General features: G+C 33.0%; 1 protein-coding gene across 1 annotated transcript; it reads right to left on the bottom strand.

The window, feature by feature from the left end:
* Positions 1-267: 267 nt before the first annotated feature.
* und (methionyl aminopeptidase und) lies at positions 268-10,315 on the bottom strand. Its single transcript, XM_088231707.1, has 7 exons — positions 10,078-10,315; positions 9,037-9,240; positions 6,780-6,940; positions 3,662-3,836; positions 2,034-2,333; positions 1,519-1,693; positions 268-759 (listed from the first exon to the last, which is right to left on the bottom strand). The coding sequence occupies exons 1-7, from the start codon at positions 10,238-10,240 to the stop codon at positions 507-509; spliced, it is 1,431 nt and encodes a 476-aa protein (XP_088087833.1). The 5' UTR covers positions 10,241-10,315; the 3' UTR covers positions 268-506.
* Between the last annotated feature and the right edge of the window lie 40 nt (positions 10,316-10,355).

Below are 10,355 nucleotides of genomic sequence, written 5' to 3'. Positions count from 1 at the left end.
CAGAGGTGCGAGGCTGTGAAAGTGAAGTGATGTTTCGGAAAAAATTTAAAACCCACTTGTTCTCTAAATCATTAGAATAAATCCGTAGCACGTGACAACAAAATAAATTGTTTTAATTAAATTACAAATTTAAAAGCTTCAATTAAATTAATTTAACAATAGAATCACCACGTAAAGCGCCCTTGAGGCATTTTATTACGAAAATGGCGCTATATAAGTTATCCATAATAATAATACACAATGTTAAATTAAATAAAAACACAAATATCAATCAAATAGAATTTTTATTGCTTGATTTATGAATGACATAAAATTATGTCAGATTAGTTTATTTATTGTTAAGTGAAAATCATTTTTGAAGGGTGAATAAATGAAATGTTTAGAAGATGAAAGACATAATTCAACTGTATTCATAATTTTTAGTCATATTATAAATGAGTTACATAACCATAAGGAAAACATGTGAACTAGATTTAATTTGATACTGAAGTCTCAGGGGAAAATAATTAGTAGTCATCGCCTCTGGATACTACTTCCTTGCAGGTGGGGCGTAGCATAATAGTGTGTTCGTACTGTGCCGTGTAGCAGCCCTTGACATCGCACAGCGGAGGGTAGGCATTTACTATTTCCTTGTCGCATAAGTCCTTCAACGCCATCTGGTACTTGGTGGCACCGGCTCGGTCGAGCCAGCGCTTGCAGAAGGCCAGAGTGCCGAAGCTGGAGTTTATAAGTCGTAGCAAATTCTTCGATGATTGTAATCTATAACAAATTAGTAAAAAAAGTTTACGATTTACCAAAAACGAGCAATAGTATGACAGCCCGCACATCGGAACCAGAAACGCGCCCAACATAATACGCACGTTATAGTTGACTAAATTCGTACTAATATCATGTCATTACGCATGTTTAAAGTGATATTACAAACAAACTTTAAATCTGCGCATGCGTTGGCAATGCCCGGAATATGTATATTATCTTCTCCCTCAAACGCACAATTCATCGGTATGAAGCATTGTCTGTCTCGCTCAAATGACGATTTTAGGAGATATGATATATTTCTTACAAATTCAGGGTAAAAGATTGTGCAAAACAGAATATACACTGGGACGATTGCGCATGCGTAGACAAGATGAGAAAATCGTCCGCTAGAGTCGATTTCGCTAGATCTTTTAGCGCTAGTATTGAATATTATGATGTTTACGTGTACAATATTGCAACGAATCCCTGTTTCTTTGTACCTACTTATAACATATTTTTACTATCAATAAAATTACCAATTTATTTACACTAATTTTTACTTGGCAGTTCACTGCACTTACGCACATACTAAGGAACCGCCTCTGGTCTAACTTAAATACAATTCTACGAATTTAATGTTTATGATTTTTATAATATTACAATTAAAAATTTATAAAAAATAATTAAGTACATTTTAGTATTTGAATGTTTTTTTTCAATATGCTGAAATCAGAGATATGTTGCCTCAAAATATTAATGAATAGAGCAAAACTTTCTTACCGTAGGGGAATATAAGGTTTGTCAAAATCTTTCATATAATGACTGCAATCCATATCATCATGTACATATCCTTTTCCAGTAGAACCAAAGGTTTCAATGGCATAAAATTCATTTTCCTCCATTCGAGTTGTTTCACCTCCCTTCACAATTGGAACGGTTTTACCAGCATGTATACCTGGAAAATATAGCATTTATTTTAGAAGGCACACTTTTAAAAAGATATTATATTTAGAAATATTCATCTTAGAATTTGTGATAAATTCACTATGTTAAATATAATACTAAAATATTTACTTCCCTGTAATGTAATATTATAAATTTAATACAGTTTGTCAATTTTTCTATGTGGGAGTGAATCTGACTGATGTCTATAAACTGAACAAAACATCTTATGTTTTGAAACTTTATCAGCTCAGTTTCTATCACCAGCTCTATGTAAACAAGTGGAAGACTTTGAACAAAGTGATTGTACATGGGGGAATTAAAATAGATCGTATTATTTCATTGGAACTTACGATAAGGACTTATAGAGTGGCCATTGAGATTTCTAATAGACTTGACTTGATACGTTTTGCCATCTAGTTCCACCTCATAGGACTCCATAACTTCCTGAATAGCTTCTCCGATATCACAGAGCCTCACATCGATTCCAGCAGCCCGGATCCCAGTGTCGGTGGCATCTTTTACTGCTTCCAGTAGTTTGTCATATCGAGGATTGAACGCTAGAGTAAAGGCGCAGTCAATAATACGCCCATTTATGTGTGTTCCAAAGTCTATTTTGACAACATCATCATATTCTAAAACTGTAGGATCCCCTATAAAATAAAAATATTAAATTGTCATTAATCAGAAACTGAATTCAATAAATTTTACAATAAAAAAAAAACTTACCTTTTTTTATTTATTAATAAACCTTTATTTAACATTAAAACATACATAAAGAGATGAATAATTCAGGTTGAACTTGCCAAAAGAGCCAGGCTCTTGTGATTGGAAAGTGTACAAAATAATATAAAATAGAAACAAAAATGCTGAAATAAAATTTTTTTTTTTTTTTAGAAAGTACATACATTCTTTGATATCACATGAATTCTAACAATTCTAACATTTTAACAATTAAATTGGCTTAGCTTTACATGAGGCAATGGTATTATTTAATTACAAATCTTATTGAGTAATCTTCTGGTGTAAAATGGTTATAATTTATCACTGAGGGATTTAAGAATATGATATGATAGCCCTTATTTTGTCTTTCAGCAAACTACTAATGAATTCTATAAGTATGTTACGAAAATATGATCCTTCTTCAAACAAAAAAAACCAAACTGTTTATAAATGCGCTAAAATGTCCTTTAGAAGAAAATTGACACTAACAAAAACGTCTATACGGCTAAAACGGGTTCATTGCATTTTTGTTATTAATGCTATTTATTTCTCCCGAATGAATAAAATATTCATACCTAACAAAACGTGGCTGCATGTCTTTAAATGAGGATGTTCAGCGATTTTAAAACAGACATTTATTTGTTAATAGAATTCTCATCAAAATAAGCTGGATTTTCAAAAAAATTATGTATCATAATTATCATCGCTTTGATTTTTTTAAAGTTTTGTAATTTTGAAAATCCCTACTGAAACTTCCAAATTGGAATTGTGAGTTTTTCTGACATTTGAAAGTAGGACCCCGTCCCCGCTAAATGTCAAAAAACAGGGCTGGCCCGGAAACCAGAAATCTATCACGACATAAAACACTATAATTGATTGGTTATTAAAAACACGTGTTCACATAAACTTGTGATGTTTCAAAATAGTTCATTTTTGTACATTTTTCAAATTTTGCCGTACAATTAAATGCTGTAATTTTTACTGTATGGAAGAAAAAATATTTTGTATTCAATTTCCCGTAGCACTGAACTTCCTCATGGGAGGAAGTAAATATGGGGTCGCGGCTGTAAAAAAAATAGCTAAAATGCAACGATCGCTGCAACGAGTTTGTATTTAGTCAGTTTAAAAAAAAAAAAATTTACACCCACAAATAAGGTTTTGATTTGTCCTTTTGCTTTTCATTATTAAATTTTGCAAAATTAATTATTGAATTTGTTAATGAGACTGTTTTTGCCATGTAGCCTTCAATTGAGTTTACCTGCATTAGGTGTGTAATGTGCAGCACAATGGTTACGTGAGCATCCTGTAGGAAAAGCCAGTCCAGCTGATAATCCATTTTCCCCAATCAGTTTTCTAGCGGTATTCTCCAATTCTTCACAAATAGAAATCATAGACATGCCTGGTTTGACCCAACTTTTTATGTACTGTCTTGTCTAAGGAAAGAAACAATAACTTATTGATCATAATGTTAATAGAATATTTCAGTAAAAAAAATATGGTTTATATTTTATAAAAATACAACACGATTGTTTAAATCATGCTTTGATCTTAAAAGCAATGTCTACGCATTCTGAAAATATTGTTTAAAAATCATTAAGTACGAGACAATCTTCCTAAGTACACGGGAGTCTTCCTTTACTATTAATGGGCCTGCCACACACTCGACGAGTGGCGTGGGAAGTAGCAAGGAGAGGAGGCAGACGCAGTGTGGTAACATTACTCGTCATGCCGCTCGTCATGCTCCTCGTCGTGCCCATCGCTCCCTATTTTGTCGGTTTTTTGAGCGCGAGTCAAAGGGCCGGCAATATGAGCGCGAGTGGGGGGCCACATAATCGCGCGGTCGCAGTACGCACCGAGCGCTCACGTCATTTTTAAATGATGTATATTTCTTTGTATGACATTTTTTTTACTATTTTTTGTATTTTTTTTTTTTTACAATATACAGAAGAGGTGAAACAAAGTACCTATTTAAAAAATAAAGGATAATTACATATAAATGAAATACATATTAACTGTAAAAATAGCAAAAAAAATCCCACAAAGGCATGGCCTGTTCGTGGGTATACAAGAAATGTTTATGAATTTTTGCTCCTATAATAAATAGACAGATATAATATTTTTGTGTTATATAAGAAAGAGAAAAGAAAATATTGTGTTAAAGACTATAAGGTACTTTTTTATTTTATAGTAATTTAAAAAATATATAAAAAACATAAAAATATTCCATCATTCCATATTAATATACATTGATATAATTAGCTGTACTAAAAATGCATCGGCGCACGCTGTCACAGTTTCATCGTCCATTGTATAGAAAGACAAATGACAAGTGCGGAACGTCGTGATTAATTGCGCGAGTAGAGCAGTGTGTGGGCGGAGAGGGCAACATCGGGCGAGAAGGCGGCAGCGCGAGGGGCATGGGCATGAGCAGCGCAAGGAGCATAATGTGGCGGGGCTATATGTGTCAATGTAATAACTTGCAGAGTGTGGTATACGAGTATTGCTATATTGTCCAATTTTGTAAGATATTTAGCATATTGAAATCACCCATCACTATTATAGCGTCAACAGGATTTTGGTCACAGACCCAAAACAATGAAAATGATTTCACCGTTGAGTTGTAATTGCGTCCTTGAGGTATATAGATGCATGCTATATGCACTCTGATGTGAATACCAAACCCTCCCGAGCGCGCTTCCAGCTCCTTTCGGAGGATAATTATAAGCCCACATCCGCGGGATACATTACTTTTATGGTAAGGTCTATCGGCCCGGAAAATGTTGAAGTTCAATATTGGAGCAAGTTCTTCATATATTATTATCATAAAGCCAAGTCATGCCATGCCGTACGCAGAATAAATATTGTTTAGTAATATGTTATGGAAAAATGTTTTGACCTCGCTTCAAAGGCCTCTATAGTTTTCATAGAATATCAAAGGCATGACAGGGCAAAACACCAAATTACATTTCATGATTTTTTGAGTTCATAATTAAATGAAAGAAGTCTCTATCATTAGAAAACAGTTATAATATATCATAATCTAAACAATAGTAATAAGTCATTTAAATTTTGTCAGCAAATAATAATTACCCTATATTACAAATTACAGTGGGGCCTCGCTAATCTGGACCCCCGCTTATCCGGTGATGATTGAGGTAATCCCGACGGATGATGCGAGGGTGTTCAAAGGGGAGGCGGGAGGCATTTCACCCGTGTTAAGCAGTCTGTTGTCAATCATAGAGACAACTATTTAAACTTCTGTTTTTTTAGCTTGAATGTCAAACGCGCAGTCTTCCTACATGTTTATTATTCACTCTTGTTAATATTATCTTTTGATAATTAAAGAAATTTCTTAAATTAAACAACAACACACAATCACGCCGTTTCCCCGTGGGGTAGGCAGAAAGGATAGAACGCCATATCACTCTGTCTTTGCATACAAACCTCGTATCCTATACATTCATACATCTTCTCAAGAACGCACGCCAATTATTCCTACTCTGACATGGCCATCTTCAAGTAAAACCTTGTATTAGGGTATTGCAGACCACAATCCGGGCGTGCGGATGGAAATATGTCAAGGCCCTGTTTTTTCCTGTCCGGATTGTTGAGGCCCTACTGTATAATCGAAAATGAAATAATACATTGAAATTATTATCTGAAAAATTAATTTGATGGTAAATTTATTATGGCTATAATATTATTCTTTCAATCAATGGCCTATCGGGCCCATCTGCCTGTTTTAACTTTTATCTACTTATTCGGAGCATGTTACAGAGTCGCTGACCACTCACTGTTATTATTTTAAATTACAGAATTTTCACTATTAAATTTTGATTGCTTATTAACCAAACTTTTTGCCTAGATATAAATACCATTATATCAAATAACATTAAAATGTATGTGTTTTATTTGTGTAGTTTTGGTAGCATTATTTTGAGAGACATTCGGTATAACATTTAAATTACTCCGAACAACAAACATAAATTGTGATGCCTGAGATCCTAAACAACCGAGGCTCGGAAGGCCGATTACATGAGGTCCGAAGGGTTAAATTCCATGGTATGTAACAGTCGTATTATTTATCTTTCTGTCGCGTGTATATCATAGGGTAATAAGTTTTTTTTTTAAAAGTCAACACATCCCTTGAATTTTTAAATTCACATTTCAAATATTTTGACTCAAACCTTTATTTCACTATCTTTTCTTTAAGTTTGAGGTTACGGGGGGCAAATCGCTGCATAAGCAGAAGGCCCGAATCACCTAATGAAAGATAATACTGGAAAAAATCATGCAAAAAATGGACTTTATGCTTTAATTGTGTAATGCGAACCTGGGTCTCTGATTAAAAGAATAATATAATAATTTTACCATACCTGTCTGTGAGCTTCCGCTGCCTGCCTTACTTCATTATAAATATCATTATGTAGCCGATCTAGGGTTTTTTTCTCCTCACTAGTGTATCTATCCTTCGCAGTTCTCTCATCTATACCTTCGGCAGGACCGTGATCCATTATCTGCCCAATAGGGAAAACTCCTTAAAAGGAAGAAAACATTTCAATCAAATGGATTTTTTTAAAAACTTACAAAAGAAAAAAGATATACAATTTTTTAAAAATCATTACTATTTCAAATATTCAAATTCTGACTTTTATCAAAACAGAGAGAAAACATTTTTGAGTCTAGGCATTTACAGGGTTCATGACCTATCATTGGCTGGTTAAAGTGATAACTTTACACACTGTGCAATATTCACTATTGTGCCTATGCACTCTTATGTTAAAACATATATTTAAAAAAAAATCTTTCGGCTGTTAATTTCATAAAGTAAGAAACCTTTGATGTGAAAATGTGGGAGAGATTCTACCGAATTACTTCATGTTCAAATGTTCATATTTCAACAACTCTCCACCTGTTGACTTTTCTCTCTCTGTGGTAATAAATGTCAATCTTGTGAACTCCCTAGGGGGTGGAATCAAGTCATGTCTACAAACATTTCAACATATTAAAAATACTGTTTATCTCCAAATTCTGTTTAGGTCAATTGGGAAAATATCAGGTTTTTTTTTACATTTTTAAAGTAATCAAGGTCTATGAAATACTGTCCAGTAAAAAAAATTCTTTTGCTAATTATTAGTGGCATAAAAAATATTTTTAAATTTGTAATTTAGAATTCCCACAAAAACGGTCATTCTACTGGCCACGTCCCTAATACGTCATAATTCATGTTTATTTATTCCTGCTTATTAAAATTTGTTTAAACATTGTCACGAATTTTAATGTCACAACTGTCAAGGCCAAAGATATTGCGTTTTTCTAGCGACATATTTTTTTAAAGTTCTTTTTTAAATTTATGTATGAAAACATTTCTCCACAATATCCATATTGATTTTGAATATACAATTAATTATTTTGAATCCATTTCATATATTTCCCTATTGTCAAATGCATCCTTTGGATGCAGATTGAGTTTATTTGAGTTATTGTGCCATGTGTTGTTCGAACTATCTGTTGACATTTCAGGTTGCAGCGTCTCGGTTATTGTGATGATCACATCACAATAACTGAGAAAAACCCAAATAGCTTCCGAACAGCCGTGAATATCTTATTGAATTTTTACATAATTTCGTATTAGGGGGATAGATTTCATCTAAATAATTACCCTTGAAACAATGTGTTATCTCGGCTTCACACATATACAGTCGAACTTGGAAATAGCGAGATTTCGGATGTAATGAGCAAACACTAATTAACATTTTAGATCATGGTTTTCTCCATACTATTCACTTTTATAATGAGCTGACTTCTCAGACATACCGAACAAAAATATGGTCAACAGTTGTACAACAAATCTTCAGTTGTTTAAAAACATCACTGAAAATAAGAACCCAAGTAATAAAATCCAAATGTGCGACTAACTTCAAGGACCAATACCGCCGGGAGTAGGGAAAATTTTGTTTATGACAATGTAAGTGTCTACTTAATTGTTTTTTTCGCCGACATTGAAAAACGGAGGAAGTGGCTCTTAATTTGCGAAAAAAAAATATTATTAGTGAAAAAAGTTTTTTCTATTTTCACCCATAGTATCTGTATTGTGGAAAAATAAGAATGTTTATTTATTTGCATTTGAAAAGAATATTGCAGACATGAAGAAATTTAGAATTTTAAAATTTTATGACAAAAAGGGATTTACAGAAAAATGTGTGTATAAATAAACTCAAATTGTGTAGTTTTCTTTGGATTACAACTTTCAGTGTCATGTGTAACACTTTGTTTCCACGTGTTTTACATGCATTTATTGTAATTTTTCTTAAAGTTTTTTGAAGTTATCTGTATGAATTACATATTTATGTGATAATAATGTCCAATGGCAATTGCATTTAAAAAAAACAAACTTTTTTTGGTATAGCGAGTAACGCTTACAACGAGCAAATTCAGTCGGTTCCATTTTCCTCGTGATAATTAAGTTCGACTGTATTGGAAAATAATATATAGGTAATAAGTATTTTTAAAAAACTTAATTAAAAATTTTCAAACATTCAAGCAAGGATAGTTTTTAACAAGATAAATATTTTGTATTAATTAGTTACTTTCTTAATATTTACACTACATAAATTTTGTCGGGCATTTTACCTTTAGGGAATTGTTCTGATATAGGAACACTCGGAGGCCCTGTGTTATTGTCAGAGGCAAGTGTCGTTGCTTTTGATTTATTTTTTGGCCTTTTTTTCTTCTTCTTTCCATCTCCAACTTGTTCCTGAGTATCTTCATCTTCGATGCTTGCTTTATCTAGTTGCTTTGCCATGTCACTCTCAGTTGCCGCATTATCAGAGGACACTAAAAGCATATTAATTACATTTAGAAATAAATTTTATGTACTTTCAGAAGCCTCGGTTATAGGCCTCAATATAATACAGACCAACAAACAGGGATGAAATTAGCCAGGATCCAGAGCACGGAAAGAAAGCTCTTAACTATAGAGCTTTTAGAAAAACAATAAACTGATTGCATCTAAGTGATCTGCATTCTTTTCCCGATTCAATCCAGATAGATTCAAAGACCCAGAGGGGTTCGGTTTAAACAGTAGTAGTTGATTTATTTTGAGTTTTAACACATCTTAACCATGAATCCACAACTTTAGCAACGGGACCACAACCCCATTCTTATTTATTCCCGTTTATGATAATCCCTCTGTCAAACAGTTATCATATGATTGAATTATATTGATCGCTCCAAGTGTGATTTGTATAAATCTATGGTATTATTCACAATTCTTTTCACGAAAGGGATTTTGTATTAAATTGCACAATGTCCATATTAACTCAATTATGGCCAAGTTGCTTTTCTCCACAAATATGGAACATATAAAATATGTAAATATAAGAATACTACTAAATAAATGGCATTCCAACAAATAAGATTGGATTATATACTTGAAATAATAGGTGGGTGTCAATTTTAAAGGTAACATCATTTTATTCAAATAAATTAAGAAAACCTGAAAAAATATTCAAATTTATGAAGGGGGGAACAGGGAATGACACTAACTAAAAAAGTTAAGATTACCGATCTTTGAATCAGCGAAGCTACTTCCCTTGCCCCAATAAAAGAGCATACGGGATCTTGTATACCGCTGGTCACGTTTTATAATAAAAAACAAATAATTATAATTACTAATTTCGGCGACAACCTTCTTCTTCTTTTTCCGTTTCTTTTTCTTTTTCTCGGCGTCTTGCGATCCAGGGTGATCTTCAGCATCGTCATCTTGTACATTTGGTATATTATCATCTTCCTCGTTCTGCTTAGATTTCCCTATATCAGCTTCTACAGCGGCCATGACTTTGGTAATTTTTTTAGATTTATGTTTTAGGTTATAGTCAATGCGAATGGATACGCGTGGATACGGATGTGCAGTTAAACGTCAATATGACAACATAACGAAATAAAAATAA

This window comes from Micrasema longulum, unplaced genomic scaffold (genome assembly GCF_059751315.1).
Source record: "Micrasema longulum isolate JH-2025_06_02 unplaced genomic scaffold, ASM5975131v1 h1tg000071l, whole genome shotgun sequence".
In the NCBI taxonomy this organism is placed as follows: domain Eukaryota; kingdom Metazoa; phylum Arthropoda; class Insecta; order Trichoptera; family Brachycentridae; genus Micrasema; species Micrasema longulum.
Note: the sequence above shows the minus strand (reverse complement) of the source record. Positions and strands in the feature narration are given on the sequence as shown.

Coding starts and splice junctions, on each gene's coding strand:
- und (XM_088231707.1), bottom strand. CDS start 10,240: ATGGCCGCTGTAGAAGCTGATATAGGGAAATCTAAGCAGAACGAGGAA. Junction 9,241..10,077: donor GAAGGTTGTCGCCGAAATTA/GTAATTATAATT, acceptor ATATGCTTTTAG/TGTCCTCTGATAATGCGGCA. Junction 760..1,518: donor AAACCTTATATTCCCCTACG/GTAAGAAAGTTT, acceptor AATTTGTTATAG/ATTACAATCATCGAAGAATT.